The 25389-nt window shown below is 43.8% G+C and overlaps 2 protein-coding genes across 3 annotated transcripts in view; both read left to right on the top strand.

The window, feature by feature from the left end:
- The window catches only part of NCAPG2 (non-SMC condensin II complex subunit G2), a gene marked incomplete at its 3' end in the record, with an annotated part of 275587 nt that overhangs the window by 171412 nt on the left and 78786 nt on the right, over positions 1-25389 (top strand). The gene's annotated exons all lie outside the window — the stretch shown is intronic.
- The window catches only part of ESYT2 (extended synaptotagmin 2), a 74104-nt gene that overhangs the window by 40876 nt on the left and 7839 nt on the right, over positions 1-25389 (top strand). For both annotated transcript variants that reach the window (XM_082631716.1, XM_082631717.1), the window contains exons 7-16: positions 557-612; positions 4676-4796; positions 6832-7008; positions 7857-7939; positions 9404-9452; positions 10535-10624; positions 11042-11137; positions 21083-21157; positions 22325-22411; positions 24033-24182. In XM_082631716.1, coding sequence (XP_082487842.1) covers positions 557-612; positions 4676-4796; positions 6832-7008; positions 7857-7939; positions 9404-9452; positions 10535-10624; positions 11042-11137; positions 21083-21157; positions 22325-22411; positions 24033-24182 — 984 coding nt within the window. The remainder of the gene's footprint in view (positions 1-556; positions 613-4675; positions 4797-6831; positions 7009-7856; positions 7940-9403; positions 9453-10534; positions 10625-11041; positions 11138-21082; positions 21158-22324; positions 22412-24032; positions 24183-25389) is intronic.

Genomic DNA, 25389 nt, shown 5'->3' with positions numbered 1-25389 from the left:
CAGTGATAAAGTACTGCTTAACCGCTGGGTAGACTGACTTTTAATATAGGCGTAAAATACGATTTTTAATAGGGTGTAAAGAAAGGACATTTTATACAGTGTTGACGGGAATGTAAGTTTGTACAATATTAGGGCAATTATGTAGCATCTATCAACATACAAAATGAACATGTATCTTTGACCAGAATTTCCACTTTTTGAGTGCTAGTCTCCATGTGTATGCAACAACACATGTGTACAAAGATATTCACTGATTCATTACTTACAATAAAAGAGAAATTGTAAATATTCTAAGTGCTCATCAATAGGAGGATGGGTATATAAATAATTATGATTTTACTGGAGTAAATTATGACATCAAAAGAACAAAACAACAGGCAAGGTATCTATACCAACAAGGGACAACGGCCTTGATGTTTTACAAAGTGAAAAACAAGGTATAGGACAGTATTATGTACTAACCCATTTCATTTATAAAGAAACAAACCTGCATGATTTGATATGATAATTGGAAATAACTTGCATACTTAATATTTTTGCCCTTTTTTTAAAACAGCTTTTAGAAATTAATTGGACCGGACTGACTAATCTTCTCGATATCCCCGGATTGAAGTAAGTACTCTGTCATGTCCTGTGGGTAGCTTGCTGGTGGTGTCATGTGCGTTTCCAGTGTCGCGAAGACGACACAGACGTTTGAGGGCTGTGTCTCCCAAGCACAGTCCGTGCTTTCTGGGCGGGCCCTCTTGGGCTGTGGTGGTGTCGCCCCGTCTGAGGCTCTGGGTCAGAGCTGCATGAGAGCCCTGTTAGGACTAGATGGAGCCTCTTCATTAGTCATGAGGTGTCTTTCCGGTTTTGGTGTTTTAATATCCCAGAAAATTAAAGAAAACTTTAGAAAGTTTTCAAACTTATGTGTTTCAAAACTAGCCCTTTCTGGAATCTTTTCAAGCTGTGCTGCGCCTTCCCTTTCTGCCTTCTGTGCCTTGACCCGCTCCTCCCCGGAGGGGTAGGTGTCAGCCCTGGACCTGGGAGCTGCCTCGTGTGGCTGGGAGGCCCTCATTGTTCCGTGTGCTCTAGTGTCTGAAACACGAGGAAACCTTCCACCACGAGCATGTGAAGCCCTTCAGGGCATGTCCCGCCTGTGAGAGAAGTGAGGCTTCCTAGTCGCATCACAGTCCATCTGTCCTCCGAGGTGGAAGGCGGTGGCGGCAGACCTGTTAGCCACCACTGAGCAGGAAGGTCTGAGGCTGCAGCTGCCAAGCCTGCTTCTGCTGGTTTCACTGTTGCATTTGAAGGTTAAAGTGTGTTGCTTGTTGGTTAAAGTTACATATGTTTCCAGTGGACACTGCTAATCTGTGGGGGGTTTTCCCCCTAAAATAGCTTAAAAATTGAGTTATGAAAGCCTTGGTTTCGATCTGTTTTTTCTCTTCCCGTGTATTTGTTTATGCCCTTGAAATGGCCATTAGAAAGAATTTTATTTTGTTTCATTATCAGGGAAAATTTAATACTACACTGAGGCATAGTCATAACAATAAAAGGCTTTTTTAGGTGCTGTGGTTCATTGGATATAGAAAAATACTGTTATCTTTAAAAGATTTTTGGAATGAAAGGACAACTTTAAAAGAGTTTTGTTAAAGTGTTGATTAGGATTCTTGCTTGCAACAACAAACCCAACTTACCTAGTCTTCATTAAGTGAGTAAATAATTGAGTAAACAAATACTGTTTTTTAGAGACAGTCTATTCACTCATCTGACAAATGGGTACGGAGTGCCTGCTGTGAGTGCCAGCCGTGGCCGTGAGCAGAGTGGAGCCTGCACCCTCGGCTGGTGTCGCTGAGAGGCCTGCGGCCCTGTCGGTTAGCCAGGCACAGCCAGGTGCTGGCATCCACAGGACGGCTCCTGACTTCTTTTCTGTGTGTGGCTTTGTTGCCAGGCAGGCTCTTGCTGTGAAGTAGCAGCTTCTAGCTTCTATTCCACACGCTCAGCAACCTCAGTTGGAAGAAGAACCTTTTCCCACGAGTTCCAGCAAAAGTTCTAGGGTTGACTTCTGTTTGTCTACCTGTCCTTGGACAGACTCTCCTGGTTCTGAGGGTCAGGTTCTAGGGTTGACTTGTCTGTCTGCCTGTCCTTGGACAGACTCTCCTAGTTCTGAGGATCAGGTTCTGGGGTTGACTTGTCTGTCTGCCTGTCCTTGGACAGACTCTCCTGGTTCTGAGCATCGGGTTGGGCCTCGTGCCCACGCTGAGAGGAGGCAGAGAAGTGCTTGAAGAAGCTCCAGTGACGGGGGGTGGGGGGCCCCCCCCCAAGGAAGGGCTCCAGAAGTTGGAGGAGAGGGTGCTGCTTAGCTGGCAAAAACGACAAATCCCTGCTGTCGTTTAGTGTAGAAGAGTGTGGTCTGCTTTCCTCCCCTCTGCGTCGTGGGAGGGGTTTGTCGAGCATCTGCCCTGCAGGCCGTGTCGTGCTGGCTCCCTGTAGAGAGCCAGAGGGCGGGCTCTGCCGCCTGAGCCTGCAGCGCAGCTCGGGGTCAGTCCCAGAGCTTTCAGTTGGAAGGGAGAAATGTATGCACGCCCGCACGACGCACACATACAAATACAGCGCCAGTTCATTGCGTGATTTTATATGAAGGCAGGCTCTTTGTGTATAGTAATAACTTCCAGCTGTTGTTTTATATATGGGTTTTCATATATACAACATATAAAACCTATTCTTCCGTATTCATTACGTATAGGATTGCATTTATCATTAAAAGTATCAATATATACTCATATATATTAGAAATACAGACGGAAATAGACACACCATTCACAAATGAGACTATGGTATAAAAGGGATATGGTAAAATACCCCTTTTATATTGTATATATTTATATATGATACATAATTATGTAAATTTTATGGGATACAATATACGCATATCTACTTAACGTAAAACTTGGGCTACTATTTCTCAAAGATTTTGTCAAACAACTCACAGCTGTGGCAAGCCTTGTCTTATAAAAATAGATATTTAATAACTTTGAACCTAACATAATGAAATCTTGCGCCAAGCTTTACAAAATGAACATCTACATGCCCTATCCATTGACTACAAAACAGAATCCAAGGTATTATAAAGTAGCAGTGGTGCCTGAATCACTTTACTTTACCACAAGTTTTAGCTATCCTTACCATTTTTCAATGAAGAGCCATAAACTGAGTGTTGAAGGGATGAAGGTTGTGACAGAAACAGAAGTAGGGTGATGAGCAGGGTCGGTTCCAAAGGACCAGAAGGGTGGGACCCAGGGGAAGCTGTTCTGTGTGCTGAGCCCCGGCGTAGTCAGGACGAGCAGAGTGGCTCAGGGGATGCCCAGCCCTACTTGGGAGCCCACGGGTGGGGCTGCCTAGCTGAGCCTCGTGCTGGCACTGTAGGCGTTAGAGAGAGGTGAGGCAGTGGCCGACCACCATAGCAGCTAAGGGAGTCTTGAAACATTTATGTCATCAGTGAGAGGTCTTCTGTTTCAACAGATTTTTCAATATAAACAAAACTGGTACTTCTGCAGGGAAATGCCTGAAGTAAGACTATGCTTGGTATTAATGCTTTGAAGGGCCACCTCATCCTCTGCTTGGTGAACACTGATCCAGTGTCTGCCGGCTTAGACCCTCTGAGTCCCCCTGGACTGCTAGTGCCTGAGTAACTGGCCTCTTCAGCAGTAGAGTGGAGCTGTCCGTGGGTGTGTGGTTTGTCTTCTGCCCATGTCGGACTGAAAGGTGCTGTGCTGAGGTTCCGCATCTTGGCCTTGCATTTGGACCCCCAACCTGCAGTGAGGCTCAGTTGTCACTCAGTGAGTGACGGCACTTTCACTGTGTCCCAGTGGATGTTCCGTGTGTAGTTACTTTACATCTGTGTGTTCATAATGTTAACATCTGAGAAGTACTGGCAAGAAGTAAGGTTCTTTTAAAACTTTGCACTTCTGGCTAAAGGTGTTCTTCTATAGCAGTGAAACTTGGTTTACGTATGCCTTCAAAAGTGCCGTCACACGTACGTTGCTTGATTCTCACATTTACACCAAAGAATAGACAAAAAGCATATTGAAAGTACATTTGTTTCGTTAGCCTCCACAGTTTTATTCTTGCTACTGAGATCTCTGTGCAGTGGTGTATAGTATTTCAAATTGATTACAGTATTCAGTACCCAAATAACGTGTGAAGAAAGAATGAACTGTAAATTCCTTTACTTCTTTGGGACCTCTGCATATATATCAGGAAAGATAAATTTAATGTGATAAACATGGAATGAGTGAATAAATGGATGCTTGTTTTGGTATTCTCTGTACTTTCATGGGTGTTTGAAATAGTTTATGTTAAAAAAAAGAAATTTATTTAAATGTATCTTACTTATTCAATATTAAATCAATGATAAAGTTATGTGGAAATGTATGAGATGTTATTTAGGACATTGTGAAATATAGCCAGAATAGTATCTTGTGTTCTCAGAATAAATCCCACAGAATCATCACTGTAGCAGTACTGCATCTAAAGTATTAAACTGCTGGCTTTAAATACTGTGTTAGAGGGGTTAGCTCCGCGCTGTCAGTGGGATATTGTGTCACGTCTATGCCAAGTTGACTGTTAACAGGAGGTAACTAGTACTGAAGTGTCTGATAGTTGGTGTGTTTGTTTTTTACCTCCCGCCTAACAGTGGTTTGTCAGATACTATCATTTTGGACATAATATCAAACTACCTGGTGCTTCCCAACCGAATCACGGTTCCTCTCGTCAGCGAAGTTCAAATAGCACAGCTGCGGTTTCCTATACCAAAGGTAAGCATCATCCGATCCTTAACGCTTACAGACAGGCTGGAGGAACTCTTCACATACTTGGGTGTTGTGACTTCTTGTGTTTCTCCTAACAGCAGCCTTGCCACGTGGATCTTGATGCAGTAAAGGTGGTCTGTCCTGCCCTGTTCCTTAGGAGATTGGCTAAGGGGCATCTGGCCGAAAACTTTCAGAGACTTGAGGACAGTTCTTAAACCTCAGCTGTGAACCTCAGAGCTGCTCATAGGGATTTAATTCTGCAGATATCATTGCAAGTTGTAAAGGACAGCTATGACCACTTATTTATTGCCTCAGAAAGCACTTCCTGTTTGTGTGTATCAAGATATAACAGTTCAGCCTAAGCTGGGAATGTTGTACAAGCCTCCCCTCAGATATGACAAAGTGGGCATCTTTGGAGTCGTTCAGTGAGGGATGTGGCAGGCGCGTCGTTAGTGTTGCAGCTGCCCTGGATGGGACGGAAGGGCACGGCTGGGGCTGAGTCACAGCCCTGGGGTTAGGCAGCAGCTTCACTTTGGGAGCATATTCCTTGGTGTGTCTGGGCTGTAGTTTCTTCATCTGTAAGTTGGGGTGATGCCCTGCACACAGAGGCGGGTCACACATGTTGGAGCCACCTTCATTTGAGTAAACTAAACAACCTCAGTCTGAGACCGTGAGATCCTGCTGGCCAAGGACGTGGAATCCTCTGCTGGGCACAGAGCTGGAGGGTTGGCCCCAGTTAGCAAGGGCTTCTCCCCGCTGGGCTTCACCCCACCTGTCTGGTCTGACCGACCTTGGGCTCCAGAAGTGGAGTGGGCAGCCTGTCAGTGGTGTCTGGTTCTAGTTCAGTGTTTGTTTCCTGAAGTAGAAGTGGCCAGCCTTTCCCCACTGCCCGTTACTCTTTCTAGGTAAATTCGATCTCAGTAACAGTGCGCAAACCAACAAACGTGCATGAGCATTCCTGTAATTTTTCAAGTAACAACACCCCAGTCATTCATGCCCGAATTAGTTACATTGTTGGCATTCAGCAGATGTGATGGGACACCACGTATGAGACAGGGATGTCTTTTTTCCTTAACTTAGGATTCTCATCTCTGGAAACGCAGGCCTGCCTTTCCATATAGAAATCCCCATGCTCCTAGGCCATTAGGCTTTGTATTCTCTGAGTACAGGTGACCATCTAAGCCTGCCCGGATCCAGCCTCCCTGCTGCTCAGATATGTTTGTTGCCACATTATCTAAGCTTTAGACCTGTGAAAATATAAGCCGGGGGTTTTGTTTTGTTACGGTTTTAAAAGCGTATTTATCTGTAAAAATGTCTATCTTTCTGTGCTGATTGGTTCAGAAATATTACCTGGTAATTTTTAAAAAAGTGTTTTGTGGTGTAGAATGCTACCCTCCAAAAGGTAACTTTACAGGTTGTGTTTGCCTTGAAAGAAATATGAGTGGAGGTTTTTAATCTTATCAATTAAGCAACATTTCTGGAAGAGATAACTGTGTTAAGTCTGTGAATCGTATGCATCTAGGATTTTCAGTCTCCTACTATCCATGAAATAGGGTTAATGACGGTATTCCACAGGGTCGTTGTAAACATTCAGTGAGGTAATTGGAAAGTACTTGCGTATCAAGGACTTGGGAACAGCCTCGTGCATCCTGTAGTACCAGTTGTCACCAGTTATCACTGCAGTTACCACTAATGTTACAACTACCAAAGCACAGGACTGTTTGGTGACCCGTGAGGCCCTGTGCCATCTGACCTCCTGCCATCCTGCACTGCCCAGGTTGGGCTCCTGGGGTCCCTGGGACACAGTGCCGCTCTGGGACCCCCCGTCCCAGAGAAGTCTGCAAGAGATGGTGGCTCACGCCAGCCCCTCCTGTCTCTGGCTCCGGTCAGACCCCTGGGACCCCGTCACGCTGCTCCTGAGCATCATGTGTTTGCCTTTTTTGCTCAGGGAGGAGGAGCTGCTTGGTCCCTGTGCACAGGCTTCGCTCCGTGTCTGTTGGGTGAGCCAGTGAGCAGTCTGCTCTGTCTTCCTTCTTTCCAGGGTGTCCTGAGGATACACTTTATTGAAGCTCAGGATCTTCAGGGAAAAGACACTTACCTTAAGGGACTTGTCAAGGGGAAGTCAGACCCCTATGGAGTGATTCGAGTTGGCAACCAAATCTTCCAAAGCAAGGTCATCAAGGAGAACCTCAGTCCAAAGTGGAACGAGGTGTACGAGGTGAGGGAGTGGGTGCCGCTGCCGTCCCCGCCTCCACATTCCTGTTCCACTCCTGCTGCGGGGTCGTGGTGTGCTTACTTAGTTCAGGGTAATCTCAATTCTCTTTGCTTTCATTTTCCGTTTTTGAAACTATTGTACCTTGTATCCCTACCTCACACAAAATTTTAAACCTTAATCGCATCAAGCTATCACGGTAAATAATTAGCCCTTAATACACATAAACGTATTCCAAAATGAGGTTGATTATTTACTGTTTTGTAAATTTTCATTTAATACATCTGGACATCTCTACATGTCAATAAATACAGCCGTTCACTTGAGTAGGTACCATCGTGTTTTTACTCAGAGAGATCTGGGCTTTTGGGTTCATTGTAACCAGTGCTGTATGAGTGTCGTGGGTTTTCTGCATTTGGCCAAGTTTTCCCCAGATTACGCTCCTCAGAGTGGAATTGCTGCATCACAAGGTATGCGGTTTGGAAAGAACTGAGAAGTGGTGCAGTTTATACCCCATCAGCTTCCCGTCCTCCCAGCCTGGTCTGTTGCCAAATCTCTCAATCTTGGAGTGGTGGTGAGTGGGGCACTTGTGGCCACCCTGCAGCCAGCACTGACCAGGGCCGCTGCCGGAGTGGAGAGACATCCAAGCTTGTGGCCCCCGGTAACTGGGGACAAGCGCAGTGGCCCATGGCCGTGTGTGCGGATATTTCACAGGGACCCTGCCATCCAGAAGTGTGTCGGGTCCGGCAGTGGGGACCTCAGTGCTGTGCAGCTGCTGCCACTGACTGCAGTCACGTACTCAGTAGACACGATACTAGTGAATGTGAGATAACTGTGAGCTTGCTACCTTTCAGGCTCTGGTCTATGAACATCCCGGACAGGAATTAGAGATCGAGCTCTTTGACGAAGACCCAGACAAGGACGACTTCCTCGGAAGGTAAATCCTTTGTGACTGAGGAGAGCGTAGACTCTTCTTCTTTGATAATCACTGTTAAACGTGTAATATAACTTCAAAAGCAGGATTATGTACATATTATGTGTATTTTAAAATGGCTCTTAGATGTAGCATTGCTTCACCTTAGATTTCTTAAAACACGTTTTGTTCCTAAAACATTCACATTTAAGTAAGAAAAGGAAAGCTGCTAGATCTGTGTCCATCATAGCAGCCACATGTTGCTATTTAAGTTAAATTGATTAAAGTTAAACAAAATTTAAAATTCACTTTCTTAGTTGTGCTGCCCCATTGTAAGTGCTCAGCAGCCACGTGTGGCCCCAAGTCCAGCCCAGCTCTCCAGCCTTGACACCACACAGGCAGGTGTGCTCTAGGTTATAGAAACAGGTTTTTTAACTTTTGATTTGTTATTGGGTTATGGGGGCGGGGAGTAAGTAGATAATAATTTATATTGTGCTTATATACTGGAAAAGCAAATATTGACTTGTTTGCTTAAATTGAACAACCTGTACAGCTGAAAAAAATATCAAAAAACACACTTTAGCCTAATCTTCATTATTTAACTGAATTTCTTGTGGCAAAAAAGATATAAGGATAGATGACATTGGACAGGTCTGGCTTCATCAAGAATGGCCTGTGTGTTAGGCTGTGACCTCAGAATTCATTCATGAGACAGTTTAATGAGGAGCAACCAAAAGATTTCAAACAAGGCAGCGAACAGATCAGACTTGCATTCCAGTAAAGCCACTGTTAGGTTAGGTTATCAGGGATTGAGACTGGGGACTGGCGCCGGCCAGCCTCCTTCAGGAAGCTGTTGGGATAGATCAGGAGAGAGATGTCAGGTCTGACCTGGGGTAGAGCTCGGGGGCAGAGAGGAGGGGGTGGCTGCGGAAGAAGGGGGTGTCACCGTCCCGTCCTGGTCACCTCTGGCTCGGGGGGCTGGCTGCATGCTCCCAGCAGTGCAGGATTATTGGGGGAAATGGAGCGGGCTGTCGGGGACGTGCCGAGCACGAGGCAGAGGCCTCTGCGGCCACAGAGATGTTGGTCAGAGCTGAGGAGCGAGTCTGGGGAGGCGGTCAAGGCCTAACTGAGCGCACAGGTGGCCGAGCCGGAGCGATGGGCGGCAGCTCGGAGAGCACGCCAGGCCCAGGGCGGAATGTGCCTGCACGTTTGGGGTGCGTGTGAGCAGCTCCGTGCGGGGAAGACCAGCCCCCCCAGCTCTGACCGCAGCTGTGCCTCGCTGAGGGTTCCCACCTCCCCGCTCTTCCCTACCTCGCTTCACTCTCGTGGTGGAAGCTTGGGGAGGCTTTTGGAAGAAATCTGCTTCTTGGTACACTAGCATTTGGTTGCATTTCTGGAGTACCTTTTCATAGACTAATGCTTAAGGTTATTTCAGTTGTAAGAAGTGTGTTTCTGTGTTCTAAAGTTGTTGTATTGTTATTTCTATAGTCTTATGATTGATCTTATTGAAGTTGAAAAGGAGCGCCTTTTAGATGAAGTAAGTTTCCTTTGAGTATCGTTCTATTCCATGAGTGTTGACAGAGCACCTGCTGCCACGCCACCTGACGGTCTGAGAACTTAACATCCGCTCACAGACGTTGAGGACTTAGGCCTTCTAGTAACAGCAAAGTGAAAAGAAGTCAGCACCCACCAGACACTCGAAATTCCTGAGGATCCAAACACACACCAACTTTGTTTCAGGCAGGCACGCTCTCCTTCGGAGTCAGGGCAGAATCTGGGAGAAACTCCCCAATAACAGGCATTTTAAAGATAGTTGGAGTTCACAGCAGAGCTGGCACAGTGCAGTTGATGAGAAATTGTCCCATGAAAGATACCCACAAATACAGTGTGAATTGACAGCAGCAGACGTACTTCAAGCAAGATATTGCTATCAGAATAAAAAGGATAAAAAAGGAAGTTTGTGGTGGCTTCTAAAAGATGGGTAAGATTTGGATAAGTAAAGCATAATTAACCAAATCACTGCTGAGATCTGCTTTCAAAGTAACATGTTTCCCCTCCCATGCACGTCAGCACACACTCAACAGGTATCTGCAGTTTATCATGTTGTTGTGTGCCAGGTGCTGTTGTGCAGTGACGGGCAGAGCAGACAAAGCCCTGCACTCGGGGCTGTCTCTTCTTAATACTGAGTGTTTGGGGACCATCCTCGATTAATTGCTTTGTGGCTTTTAAGCTGAAACAAGTGTATACTAATTATTAGTATATAGTGATGAGGGAAAACAGACCTGTTAATGTGTCTGATATTGAAATTCAGACTTGGGATCGATGTTATATTCTCTCTTGGCCCATAAATTCTATGGAAGTCCATACGTAAAAGCCTGACAGTGTTGGGTGGTATAAGAGGACATTTGAGTCCTTGCGTGTGAATCAGGGGTGGAATTGGGAGTCAGTGAGTTAACACACGCAAAGCGGCCACTGCTGTCAGTGTCCGGGGCCAGCAGCTGGTTCTCAGGCCTGGAGCTAACGGTGACAGGACTCAGGCCTTCTGTGTTTGTGGAGACTGTTCAGTTTGCATGTCTGATCCAGGAGGACTTTGGCTGAACTGTCTTGCTTTCTCTGCAGTGGTTCACCCTGGACGAGGTCCTCAGAGGAAAGCTGCACTTGAAACTGGAGTGGCTCACGCTCATGCCAGACGCTTCAAACCTCGAGAAGGTGCTGGATGGGGTCCCATGACAGCCTGCACTCCTGATCGCTGAGATTAGTACCTTTAAACTGTGCTGCTACTCGCTTAAAAAAATACAGCAATAATTTTGACTCCTGTTCTGTAAATCACTACAGTAGCATCAGGGATAAATTAGAGATAATGGAATTTTACAGGTCATTCTCACCTGTTTTATGAGATCTTTAAATTTTGTACTTGATTATTGTATAGGGATTTGAAGAGCCACAGGTCACCTGAGTGCTTCGTTTGACCTGAATAGAATCTTATGTTCATTCTCTATGTATTGCGTATATCAGATGCTTATTTCTCCACTTTTCTTATTTTCTTGAGGATTATAGACATAATCAGGAAGAAATAGTCAGGAACCTTGGAAACCCACCTGCTGAAGCTTCTTCCTTTCCTTGTAGGTGCTGACAGACATCAGAGCTGACAAAGATCAAGCCAATGACGGGCTGTCCTCCTCGCTGCTCATCTTGTACTTGGACTCAGCCAGGAACCTCCCGGTAGGTGCCTCCGCGAGAGCCCGCTGGGTGCTCGTTTCCTGGTGGTGGACCCTGCTGTGTTCAGCCGCGCCCACGCCGTGTCCCCATTCTTGTTGCTGTGTTTCCACCTCACTCCAGTCCGAGAGAGCAGCAGTGGAGAGGGATACGTGTGCATTTCCTCCATGAGTGTAATTTTATGTTTACATCTTATTGGTTTATCCAGGATGGTCAGAATTATCTTACATGTTTTAAGAAGAAATCTCCAGTAGTAGTTAGAGAAGAAGATTTTCTGTAGAGAATCACTAGTTATTAAAATTTAGTGCCTAAAGATGAAAATTATATCCCTTTGGCATCATCCTGAATGATCCCCTGCACACACGGCTTCTAGCCCAGAGCAGTGCTCCTCCTATGGGCATCAGAGTCTTTTCGCTCTTAGAAAAACTGTAGAGAACAGTTTTTATAGATAATGACTAGAAGCGTGGAGAAGGGTCGATCAAGCCCTGGTGTGATGCTTGCCTCCACACTGAGGGTAGTGTGCTCGTGATCAGTGTTTATTGTTTTGATAATGTTTTGTTTTTGTTTTCTTGTTGTTGGTTTTTTTTGCGGTACGCGGGCCTCTCACTGTTGTGACCTCTCCCACTGCGGAGCACAGGCTCCGGATGCACAGGCTCAGCGGCCATGGCTCACGGGCCCAGCCGCTCCACGGCATGTGGGATCTTCCCGGACCGGGGCACAAACCCGTGTCCCCTGCGTCGGCAGGTGGACTCTCAACCACTGCGCCACCAGGGAAGCCCCGATAATGTGTTTTGAGTGCCCATTCACTTGTTCAGTAGATGGCCTTTCTTTTTCCATTTCACTGTTGGAGGCCAGTTTTGTTGAAGGAAAGACAACTACCTCCAGATGAAGGGTGTTTCCTCCTAAAATGATACTGGTTCCAGGTCACCCAAGTGCACCTATAGACAGTCCCCCAGGGTGTGTCCTTGGTGCGGGTGGATGTCTGGGCATCTCACCTCACTGTGATCACACCATGCTGTTCCTTACCTCGTGAAATGCACACACTGATTCTGTTTAGCACCTCTCAAGGGTTTAAAATTGTGCATTACTTGGGCTTTGCTCACAAGCAAAGTCAGTGTATTTTGAGCATCTCTATGTTTTATTTAAAATTTTTAACGATTAAAATCTGATCATGTATTTTTTTCATATTGGGAAGATGTAACAATTGTGTGTGTAAATGTATATAATTGTACTCTTTCTTTCAGTGAAGGTTTAACCTTTCTGCAGAATTACTTGTACGGTAGAACTTTTTGCTTTTAACCACAATAATGTTTTAAAGTCTTTCATAATGCCTGATGGAAGTGAATTTGTTACGTATTTTAGGATATAGAGCAAAGTAATGGGGAATTGGCCTCTCTTTAGAACTGTGTGTTTTGTCACATTAAATTAAAATTGAATAACGTCATGTAAGCAAAAGACAGAAAGAAAAGTGATTGTACTAACCTTCTGTTGAAAGGGCACTTTGTGCATGAAGGTATGCTCTGGCCGTCAAAGGCAAAGGATCTTTACAAAACAACTGCCCGGTTGGGCCTGTTTCCACGGGAGTGCGTGCCGTCTCCTGCGTTTCTGCGTGATTCTTTGACTCTGCCTGTTGCATCCTGGTTATTAGTGCTCTTGTGCCTTCATTGACCACAATCCACCGTTCTTTGCTTTCTTCTCCCGTTTCCATTTTCCCAAGAGTATCTACGAGGGAAACTTGGGGTGTGGCTACTTAAAAGAGAGGCGAGCGTCGGGACTAGTGTTTTGTGAGACTACCTCAGTCTGTAGAGCGCTATTTGTGAGTTCTCGGTGTTCCTCCTTCCTTCTGTTCGGTGGAGACTGCTAGAATGTGCACTGGGACTTTAATGCCATCTGCTCAGTGGTGGAATGACGTGCATGCTTTTCCAGTGCCTTGCATGATTTCGGTTACTGGGCATGCTTCTTTCGTGCTTGTTTTGTGAAACGTAACACTGCTGTAACTAATGTTGGTGACTGCATCTGATACCGAGGTGGACAAACCCCATGAGCCATGGAGGAGCCTTGGGCTCTGACGCTGCTCCTGGCCCTTAAAAAATTAAAAAAAAAAAAATCATCTGAGGAAAAAGTAGTGAAGCCATAATGATTAAACTGGATTTTCTTATGGTTCATCTCAATGTGAGATGTAAATATTTCTTTGAAAGCTTTCAGAAAACTTGCTTAAATCTACTTTCTCCTCCTGACCAAACACAGAAGTGTCAGAGCTTGGCTTTCCATGAAGTCCCCTGTGGCCTTGGGGACAGTCAGTGAAGACAGAAACTCACTGCTGCCCTGAATACGTGCTTTCTCCCTCCCCATTTAACCAGAGCTCCTAGGGTGAAAAAACATGTTGAGTTTATGATTGACTTCTTTTAAGGAACTTAAAGAATTTCCTGGGGTGGATAATTGAGCATTTCTACCTTGATCTGGGAAGCTGATTTTCATCTCATACATTTCCCTGAGGCCTTGCTCTGGTGCCTTGATTCCTGGCACTCTTCTTGGTCCTTTTAGCAGTTATTTTCACTTGCTTTGGGGTCAGAGAAAGCCACCGATGGCTTAGTCATTAGTCTAGAAACTAATTATTGATTTAATTCAATAACTAGGGAGATTCTTAAAGTTCATTTGTTTCATTTTAATTTGTTATTTCTATTTCCTCATGCATTCTCAGTTTATTCTTATTTAAAAAATAAAAAAGGGGGAGAGCAAAACTGAAAGAATAGGAATTTTTGGCCCATTTTATAGATGAGGACAGTCAAGCCCCTGAAGAGTGGGTGAGCTGCTGTTGTGTCTCCTCACATCCCCTGCCCACCTGCTGGGAGGTCAGAATGAGGGCAGTCATGCATATCCGCAGCTGTTTTCTGTCACTTCCAGGTGTTTCCTAGTGGAAATCTGTGTTGTAAGCTGCTGTAAATGATAGTCTTGCTCAGCTGCATGAGTTACTGTTTTCTGTAACTGCTTCTTTTAAAGGAAATATTTCTGAACTTTTGTCAGGATTTTTTTAATTGCTTTGTAATATTTAAGACGTGGCTGGGTTATCCAAACTAGCTTTCCTCCCACATTACCAAAACCACATGCCCTGCTTGATGATTCAGGTATAGGAATCAACAAAATGTCCTACAAAATAAATTTGAATAGATTGACTACTTTTCTCCCCTTTGATTGTCAGTGTGAAGTGAGATCAGTTGTCACTTGTCCCTAAAGGCTGAGCCTGTTGCTATTTCCAGTAGAGGTTTTGGGCCGCTGCCAGCCCGTCGCTCTCTTACCTTCTGCTGCTCAAAACTCTCTTCATGTTCAGCCTCACCAGTGCATTTCCACCAGTGGTCCCATCTGGAAGCCTCAGCACAGCCTGACTTTCTCCCAAGTTGGGAACGGCCTCTTATCTTTATAAGTGCTGTGGCCTTAGCACTCGGGCCTACTCCTTTTGGCCAGAGGAACGAGAGGGTGATTTCTGACCCCCGGAGGCCAGCTTCAGACCCTGAGGCCTCCATGGCCACATGCATTTCCCAAGTACTTTCCAAGGGCTCTGCGTGCACAGCTCATTGAGTCTCAGGCTGGCAGGATCCTTTCTCAGATGAGGCGCCGAGATTAGAGACCCAGGGTCGCCACTAGGAAGCCACAGAGCCAGGATCTGAGCACAGCTGTGTGACCCAGAGCCCACATTTTCCACCCTCCTGTCTGGTCCATCATTGTATAAAGTGAATTTGTTATCACTTCATTAAGTTTGTAAGTTCATAGTGCTGTATATGGAGTTTATCTGAGGGGAGTGGTGTTTGCACTAATGTCCACTTTATACATAAAAACGTTGGCTGTATAACATGGAGACCCTTGGGTGTGATGCTTCTAGGTGCTCTGTGAAAGCGATTTTAGCTCTCAGTTTAAAAAAGTGCAGGTTACTGTTACTGCCCCCACTTACGGTGAGCAGCCCCAGAGTGGTCGGTGCAGTGATGTCTGGAGGCCCCACACTGGGCCCTCACCGAGCACACCTGAGCAGCCTGATCTGTCTCACCCCAGGCCGGTGCGGCTTCCCACGCCCAAGCTCACAGGCTCCTCTTGCACCCCTGACACCCACCATGGCTTCTCTCTTTGTTTCACTTCGCTTGATGCACTTTGAATAACATGTGCACAGTACAGGTCACATCCTTGCAAAGTTAGCTACAGGAGAGGTTCCTTGATGCCCGCAGATTGTCGGTCCTCACAGCTCAGGGCAGCAGTTCCCAGCCCGGCCCGGCCCCACCCTCCAGGGGCATCTGCTGGGGCTGGTGTTTCAGGCTGCTTCATAAAGAATAGAATTCAATTTGAAGTTAATTACAACTAAAGTGATCAAGTGATCACTTGATAAAGTGATCAAGTTTTTCATCTTAAATGTTAATCCTCAAAGGATCTTGCAAAACAACTCAGTCTTGCCCTTTTGAGGGCAAGAAAGTAATGAGTTTTTAAAAATCAATAAAAGTAGGACATAAAACCTGTAATAATAGAACTTTAAAGCGAGGAGGAACTTTTGAGGTGATCTAATCAGCCTCTGCATTTTGTGCTTGGAAAAGAATGGGGGACGAAATAGATCAGGTCCCATCTCTGCTGTGGTTTTCCACTAGAAGGTAAAGTTGAGAAGGAGGAAAAGTAGGGTTTGGTGTTAGAGGATATGATTTGGTTTGAGAGCAGTTGGGGCATCTGTGGCCCATTCATTTGTACTTCAGATAAAACCTGTAGGTTAATTATGGTTGATATTTTAGGGGTTTGTCCAAGCAAAGGACAGTAAATAGAACCCTTTCCTCAAGTTTCACTCTTGGATTTTTCAAATCCCAAAGACGAGGGGTGGGGGAGTAAAAGAACAGTAATCATAGAGGGTAAGGAAATCTGTTTTGATATTTATAAAGGTTTAGTCTAAGATAAAGCCTTGGGCATAAAGAATACTTTTACAAATGATTTATACTGGTTCTTTGTGTAATTCTCGGTGGTTTTTGTTTAAAGATTTGTTGTTGTTGTTTTCGTAAATTTTCATGTCATTAACCTTAACATAAACTCCTCATTGCATGTTTTATTAACCCTTGGTGTATTCATTTTCTTCTGACTTGAAAGAGTAACCCATTAGAATTTAACCCTGATGTCTTGAAGAAGGCTGCAATTCAGAAAGCTTTAAAGGTAAACTAATAGTTTTCCCTTTGAAAGTTAATTAAAACATATTGAAAGAGATGATGCTCTAACCTTTATCGGTTTATTGACAAATTCTTCCCAAAGTAATAGAGTAATTACTTGTTTAGTTGTGGAGAGCCTACTTTTGTTGTCAAAGAATTAGTAGTTAGAAGAATTTAAGTCGATTTTGATGATAAATTTTACAAAATACCAATATGGTAAATTAGACTTTTGTCCTGTTGGCCTTAGGCAACAGTATCTAAGGTGGTTTTAAATCATCTGTACTTTAATTGGATTTGTATTTGTGAAAATGGTGAAATAGAAGTTCTGTTTAAAATCTTAACCAGTTTTTAGATTATGATTAAAACATATGCCCGATGCACTGTGACTTTCCATTAAAAAATCACCTCTTCCAATATGCTGAGTCAGGGCTGTCTCTGAGTCAGTGACCTTGTCGTGGCTTTTGGTGCTGCTAGTTTGGATGACAGATCTTTTAAGAAGCTTTAAATCTCATTAAATGAGGTATATTGAAAACTAAGCTCCACTCCCGAAAATGACATGAGCATGTATTTTCTGGCTAAATTGTTAAAGGTTTTCTATGACTTACAAATGTTTTATTATTTTTTTCTAATTTCTTTGAGCATTTTAGACTTAAATATTTTGGGGGGTGAGGGGTTAAATGTAGTTGCTTTAAGAAACTATCCAAAGGAATCAGGAATGGTTTTTAATCAGTTTCATCCAGAAGAATAAGTTAAATTTCAGAAGTGAGGAAGACTAGCATTCTGCTTTGATGCAGTATTTAGTAAGCCCTTAACCCCACCCCACACTGAGGAGGTGAGGTGGCCTACTCCTTTGGAGTACTAGTTAGTTAGCAGAGTAGTCGAAATACCTGTTTGGATAGAAAGCCCAGAGATAAACCCACACACATGTGGTCACCTTATTTTTTATAAAGGAGGGAAGAATATACAGTGGAGAAAAGACAGCCTCTTCAATAAGTGGTGCTGGGAAACCTGGACAGCTGCATGTAAAAGAATGAAATTAGAACACTCCCTAACACCATACACAAAAATAAACTCAAAATGGGTTAAAGACCTAAATGTAAGGCCAGACACTAAAAAACTCTTAGAGGAAAACATAGGCAGAACATGCTATGACATAAATCAAAGCAAGATCCTTTTTGACCCACCTCCTAGTGTAAGGGAAATAAAAACAAAAATAAACAAATGGGACCTAATGAAACGTAAAAACTTTTGCATAGCAAAGGAAACCATAAACAAGACGAAAAGACAACCCCCAGAATGGGAGAAAATATTTGCAAATGAAGCAACTGACACAGGATTAATCTGCAAAATATACAAGCAGCTCATGCAGCTCAATATCAAACAAACAAACAGCTCAATCCAAAAATGGGCAAAAGACCTAAATAGACATTTCTCCAAAGAAGATATACAGATTGCCAACAAACACATGAAAGGATGCTCAACATCACTAATCATTAGAGAAATGCAAATCACAACTACAATGAGATATCACCTCACACCAGTCAGAATGACCATCATCAAACAATCTATAAACAATAAATGCTGGAGAGGGTGTGGAGAAAAGGGAACCTTCTTGCACTGTTGGTGGGACTGTGAATTGATAACAACCACTCTGGAGAACAGTATGGAGGTCCCTTAAAAAACTACAAATAGAACTACCATAGGACCCAGCAATCCCACTACCAGGCATATACCCTGAGAAAACCATAATTCAAAAAGAGTCATGTACCAAAATGTTCATAGCAGCCCTATTTACAATAGCCAGGACATGGAAGCAACCCAAGTGTCCATTGACAGATGAATGGATAAAGAAGATGTGGCACATATATACAATGGAATATTACTCAGCCATAAAAAGAAACAAAATTGAGTTGTTTGTAGTGAGGTGGATGGACCTAGAGACTGTCATACAGAGTGAAGTAAGTCAGAAAGAGAAAAATAAATACTGTATGCTAACACATATATATGGAATCTAAAAAACAAACAAAAAAAGGTTCTGAAGAACCTAGGGGCAGGACAGGAATAAAGATGCAGCTGTAGAGAATGGACCTGAGGACACGGGGAGGGGGGAGGGTAAGCTGGGACAAAGTGAGAGAGTGGCATGGACATATATACACCACCAAATGTAAAATAGATAGCTAGTGGGAAGGAAGCAACTGCATAGCACAGGGAGATCAGCTCGGTGCTTTGTGACGACCTAGATGGGTGGGATAGGGAGGGTCGGAAAGAAATACCTGATCCTCACCAAAACACTGGGAGGAATCATATCCGTAACCTTCGCTCACCATTTCTTTGATAACTGAAGATTATTGACCCACAGAGCGGGATGGTTAGAATGAAGGCTCTCCAGTTAGGCTAGACTGTCTGGGCTTGAATCCCAGCACAACTGCTCGTCAGTGGGACCTGCAGCAGGCTGCTGAGTTCTCCCTGGTTTGTTACTCAGAGTGGTAGTGATATTCTCTTCTGTATGGGAGTGTTGAGTACATTAACTAAGTACATGCATGTAAAAGTGCCCAGTGTAGCGAGCATAATATGTATATTTTTAATTGCTATTATATTATTTAAGCCTAACAGCTGAGCTCTGGAAATGGTATTATGCCCATTTTATAGATATGAAAACTGAGGTTCAAATAAATACGTAGATCTCAGTAATCAAGTGGTAAAAAGCTAAGATTTAAATTCAACGCAGTCTGACTTAAACGCTTATATTTTCATTATACCTTGTGTGTCTTACTTGTACTGATGCATTTTGAATATTGCGTCCTGATAGAAAACTTAGTCACTGATTTAACCTTACTTCATAGAATCCAAAACATCATCCATTTTAGGATGCAGGTTTTGCATCCACGGGTTCAACCAACTGAGGATCGAAAACATCCTGAAAAAATCTACAGAAAGTTCCAAATAGCAGCATTACATTGTGTTTACAACTATTTACATAGCATTTACACTTTATTAGGTATTATATGTAATCTGGAGATGACTTAAATTATATGGAGGATAACACCAGGTCATTTTATAGATGGGATTTGAGCATCCTCGGATTTTGGTATCCTGGGGGGTCTTGGAACCAACCTCCCACAGATGCTGAGGGACGACTGTACACCATTATTTTATGAACTGCTAAGAAAGAAAGTAAGGTGCTAGTTAAGGTTTGATAGTGTTTATTTTATACTTACTGAAAGAATTTTTAGACTTAAGATAAACAGATTTTTATCATGTCACATGCACACACAAAAGGAAAATATACACAAAATAAATTGAAGAAGGCAGTGATAACTACCACTCTACTATAATCTGCCCTCAAACAGGCACTTAAAGTCATCAATTGTAAGTTTCATTTTGTTTTCAGTGATGTTAGAAAGTTTAAAAGCGGGGGGTATATTGAAACTGATAAGCTACAGTAAACCTCTGTGAATGAATGGCTACTTTTTCAGAGATTAAGTAAGTGTATTAGTTAAACTCAGCTTCTGTATCAAAGACTCATGAGTAGCAGTAGCTTAAGTAAAGACAGAAGTTTATTTCCCTTGAATGTCACAGAATTCTGGCCTGTGGCTTTGCGGTACTCAATGCCTCCAGCCAGAAGGGGGGCACAGCAAAGGCCAGACCTCCCCAGACTGTTACAGGGCCACACCTGACTACAAGGGAGATTCGGAAATAGACTCTGTGTCACAGAGGATTTGTGCTCAGCTATGACTCTGGGACTCTCGTGTTAAGGGAAGAAGGAGAAGTGGATTTAGGGGGGAAGTTAGTATTCTCCCACGGCAGTCTGTAGCCTTGGATTTTTTTTAACAGTGTTTATTTCATTTTGCAGAATTCATTCACATCAAAAAGATGAACCAGAAACTAGATTATCGCAGTAGGTTTGGGCTAGTAATATTTTATTCCAATAATCATGAATTTGACGCCTCTGTCATTGTTGCAGTGTTGAGGATTGACTCTAAAATTATTTAACTTAAAAACATTTTGTGACCTTCTAATTAATTTCCACTAACACAAATATTTAACAGCATCTTCTGTGGGGCTAAGTTATAAATAAACCTCATGTCCCATATATGTTGCATTTTACTATGTATTCTTCTATCAGCTGTCTGTGCTAAAGTATGCTTCTTACCATTTTTTCTTATTCCTGAATTTTTCTCATTGCATTTGTATCTGCTTAAATGCGATTTAGATTGATGTTTATTCTTCCAGTCAAAATTACTTAGCAGCTGGTAAGCAAGGTTCGATAATCTGATAGCTACATGTTTGAACAGAAGATACTAAATTAAAAACATAAAAATGTGCCTCTGACACTTTATTATTTTTACTATTTCAACCAGAAGACTGTTCTGAATCACACACTCTCACATTTGTCCTTCCTGTGCTTTTCTGTTTCCATTTGTTGCACTTTATTCATTTTGTTACCCTAGTAAAATAAGTTTTGAGAGCTGGAATTAACATTAAAGATTTTCGGAAGATTCCATTTTTCCAAAGTTGCTTGCTTTAAGAAATAAAAGACCTTAACGTTTTAAAATTGTTTGCAAATACAAGTTTTCTTGATTTATTTTATGTAGATACAATTATGGCTTTGGGGTGTGTTAGCAATTAATTGTTTTCCAGTTAAATTGTGCCTAGATACTCCCTGTAACTGAAGTATCAGAAGTAAATAGAAATGACTGTTAATATAAGCCAATAATTCTGTTTTTAGTAATCCCCATTTCAAGATGTGTTTATTGATTTTTATCTGTTTTTTGTTTTTGGATAGTCAGGGAAGAAAATAAACAGCAACCCAAATCCTCTTGTCCAAATGTCAGTTGGTCACAAGGCCCAGGAGAGCAAGGTAAGGCACCGACAGTCTGACTGGGGCGCTCCCTGTGACCGTGCTGTCACTGTCACCAGTTGGGGGTGGTGCAGGCATCAAGACCATTGATTTATGAGTCTTTCTTTTGTTTTTCTCAAATCAGTTGTTTGATAACCAGCTACTTAATTTGGTATCAAATATATTCATTTAAAAGTAACATTAAAAAGTGACATGAATATGTTAATTATACTTCTGCTTGATTTCATGGGTAGATGACATGGGACAAATTCTAAGTTTCCTTTGAATGTCCTATTAATATTTTGTTCAAAAGACAACCAGCAGTGCACAGTAAGTCCCCTACATACGAATGAGTTTCTTTCTGAGAGTGAGTTCGTAAGTCCAATTTGTTCGTTAAGTCCCACAGAGTTAGCCTAGGTACCCAACGAACACAATCGGCTATGTAGTACTGTACTGTAATAGGTTTATAATACCCTTCACACAAACAATACATAAAAAACAAACAAAAAATAAAGAAAACATTTTTAATCTTACAGTACAGTACCTTGAAAAGTACAGTAGTACAGTCCAGCAGCTGGCATCCAGGGGCTGGCATCGAGTGAACAGGCGAGAAGAGTTACCGACTGGAGGGGGGACAGGAGGGGTGGTCAGCAGTAGGAGCCGGAAGGCAGAGGCTGCAGTTTCCCTCAGCCTGGCGTGGACGGCACAGGCTCTGGTTCCTCTCCGGAGCCGGCTGCACATTCGCATCTTGGAAAGTTCACAGCTTGAAGGTTCCTATGTAGGGGCTTATTCAAAACCTATGATTCTGTTCAAAAATTGAGGGAGGGCATTGCTGTTGCAGTAATATGTGCTACTCTCAGGACACATGTCAGGAATTCCTCCCTTGTTGTAACTGCTAACCGTTAATCTAAGAAACTTCCTGACGTGCAGCACTCCGCCGGCCTGGGGAGGTCGTGGAGTGAGGACCACGTGCAGATGGCGCATTGTCATGGGGGCTGGGACCTGGGCTGGGAGCTGCTGGCAGGTCATCTGCTGACACACTCTGGACCTTCCACAGTTCACTCATGGTAGGACAGCCCAGAGGATAGGTGTCATCCTTAGCTTCCAAGTGCAATACTCGATAAACACAGTGTGGGAGTGCTTTTCCACAGAAACTATCCCAGAGCTGATTTTGGATATTTCTTTCAGATTCGGTATAAAACCAATGAACCTGTGTGGGAGGAAAACTTCACTTTCTTCGTCCACAATCCCAAGCGCCAGGAACTCGAGGTGGAGGTCAGTGATTTGCATGTTTACGTGGTTGTGTTTGTATCTCTGCGGCACACAGTCAACACGGGGAGAACCGCCATCGTGGGCCCACCAGAGGGGTTCATGCCCTACGTGTCGGGCGGGGGTGGTCAGTTTTTAATTTCCAACCTTTGACTGACTGTTACTGGCGTCCAGAGGTGCCGTGGGTGTTGGTGTCCACATGTTGGCACCACTGTCAGCCCTGCTGGACGTGCTTATTCTAGTCGCTTCTGTGTGGCTATCTCAGGGTACTGCTCGTAATGACGCTTCCCTTGCTGTTCCTTCCTCGCTGCCAGCCCGGCCTCGGCGTCAGTGGACACCTTTGCCTCCTTCCAGATCCTAAGGGCACAGCCTTTGTGTTTCACTTCCTTCTACTCCTCCTGCCTGTTTGCTGAGTGTTTTTGTCATGAATGGGTGTTGACTATTGTCAGAGACTTTGCTACAAGATGATCACGTGATTTTCCTTTTTAAGTTTGTAAATATGGTGAAATGCAGTGTTGACTTAGATCTTAAATCTTGCAAACATTTACTGGTTTTCAAGATTTAACGTGAGAAAACCTTGCAAACAAATCTTTATTTGGGCATAACCCCACTTGTGATGTAGTATCCTTTTTATGTGTTCAATTTAATTTGCTAAAATTTTAAGAATTTTTGCATCATAAGTGAACAATAAAGTTATATTGTGCAGCACAGAGAACTAGAGCCATTATTTTGTAATAACTTTAAATGGAGTACAGTCTATAAAGTGAATGAATCACTTTTACATACCTGAAACTAATACAATATTATAAACTGTACTTCAATTTTAAAAAAAGAATAAGATCGGGTAACCTTGAAAACAAAGAATTTTTGCACTCCTCTTAAAATAATCTGTAGTAACTGGACCTTAGATTTAAAAAAATAATTTTTAACGTTCTGTAAACTTAGTTATTTCATTAAAGAATGCTTTTGCGATCACAGTTTAAACAATAAGCAATCAGGCTGTTCGGTTTTCACGTGTAGTTAACTTATTTGATCATTGCTGTAGAGCCTATGAAACCACCGAAGTTCTTACTCCTTTTGGTTAAACTACCTGTATCGCAGCAACCTAACAGGAGTGATTCCTGTTGCAGAGGCAAAGCTGAAGGTTATTATTCAGGAGCCAGAAATTGTCGTGCAGTTAAAGCAGATATTGTACATTTTGAGTAGAAGTCTTAAAAGAAACTTGGACATGGGTCTTCTCCATGAACACGTGTCACCACTGGAACGTGGCACACCACCAGGCGTGTGTATTGTCACCGTGTTCGCAGGACTGGAGACATTTCCTTCTAATCTTCAGATTTGTGTGGACTGCCGCCCCTCAGCCCAGGGTCCTTGTAATGGAGTCCTCGAACGGGGTTTTCTCTTTCTCGTGCTCATTATGACTATGTGATTGGGAGGTGACAGGCCCTGTGACATGGCTACACTGCAGCATTACTTGTTGCCATGTTTTGAGCCTCCCTGAGGGGGTTTCCTACTGCGTTGTGCATGGCGACAGGACGTAGGAGGAGGTGGCCGCAGACGGGGTTTGGGGCCTTCCTGCGTGTTCTGTCTCCATCCCCAGCGTTGAGCGCTCTGTCGTGTCTGGCAGGTGAAAGATGAGCAGCACCAGTGTTGCCTGGGGAACCTGAGGATCCCTCTCAGCCAGCTGCTCACCTGCGAGGACATGACCCTGAACCAGCGGTTCCAGCTCAGTAACTCAGGCCCCAACAGCTCGCTGAAGATGAAGCTCGCCCTCAGGGTACTGCCGTCTCCAGAGCGTGGCTGGGGGAAGGGTCCTGGGTGGGCAGTGCTCACGGCGCTGGCCGCAGGGCAGGGATGACAGGAAGGTGCTTTACGGGGAGTGTGAGTTTCCACACTGCTGCTGGCTGTGTAGCTCAGGGGAGAGATGGCCAGGGCTTGGACTCCGGCGCCGACAGCAACAGTGTTTCCAGGTTGCTTGAGCAGGCCCGGAATTGTTCCTTGGGCTTTCACATGGATCCCACCGGCCTTTTTTGCTTGTTTGTTTTTTAATCCTTTTGTCCAGAAAGTATTGCTGTCTGGATCAGTAAAGTTTTCTGCTAATGTTAAATTTTCAAAGGTCATTCAGAAAAAAAGGATTAAAAAAAACTCTGCAAGACGGTAGAGATTACAGGAAAAATACTGTCCAAAATAGATGATGATTCATTTGTAAGTACCTAAGGAAATGCTGAAAATAAAACTGGCAAACATACGGGAAAATGCTAAGACTCTCTAATTTTTAAAATGCAAATTAAAATGCAGAACCAACTTTTTAAAAAAGTAAAACAGACTTAGTCTGTGGAAGGTGTGGTGGAAACGGCCTCCTTGTGCCCGGTCACAGCCGTTCCAGAAGGGACTTCAGCGTCTTCAGTTGTAAATCACAGAGCCCTTTCTCTGGAAACCTGACTCTTGGTAATAACACAGAACTGGGGGTGTTGGCTGCAGCTTTACTTGGTAAAAGCGGGAAGAAGCTTCAGGCCGTCGGGATGACCCCCAATGCAGGGTGTAGACTGCTCGGGGACATGTGCACACTCAGAGCTAATGTGAAAGGAAGCAAAGCGGGGAGGTGTTGCTCCCATGTCGACCCTAGGGGTCCGGCAGCCTCGCCCTTCCCCGGTCGCTGGTGGAGACGGTAGGATAGGGGTCACTGTAGGATGGGGTTTGTGGCTCGGGCTCTGCCACTGTCAAGCTGTCACCACCGTGCAGAAGAGTGGCCAGGAGGAGGCCGGAGAGAGATGCACAGAAGTGAGGCTTGCACCATGCGGTGCTGTGACGGTTACCTGCATGTGCCTTTTTCTACACTTTCTGTAATATGGTAGGATAGCTGAACAGAGAGGCTAGATTGTTTTTCATGTTTTGTGCCAAGCTTTAAAGAAACGTTTGCAAATGGGTATCTCTAAAGCTATTCATGTACGAGGCTGTTACCAGTGTCACCCGTTTTAATTTTG

This window comes from Mesoplodon mirus (genome assembly GCF_964341445.2).
Source record: "Mesoplodon mirus genome assembly, chromosome: 9".
In the NCBI taxonomy this organism is placed as follows: Eukaryota; Metazoa; Chordata; class Mammalia; order Artiodactyla; family Ziphiidae; genus Mesoplodon; species Mesoplodon mirus.
Note: the sequence above shows the minus strand (reverse complement) of the source record. Positions and strands in the feature narration are given on the sequence as shown.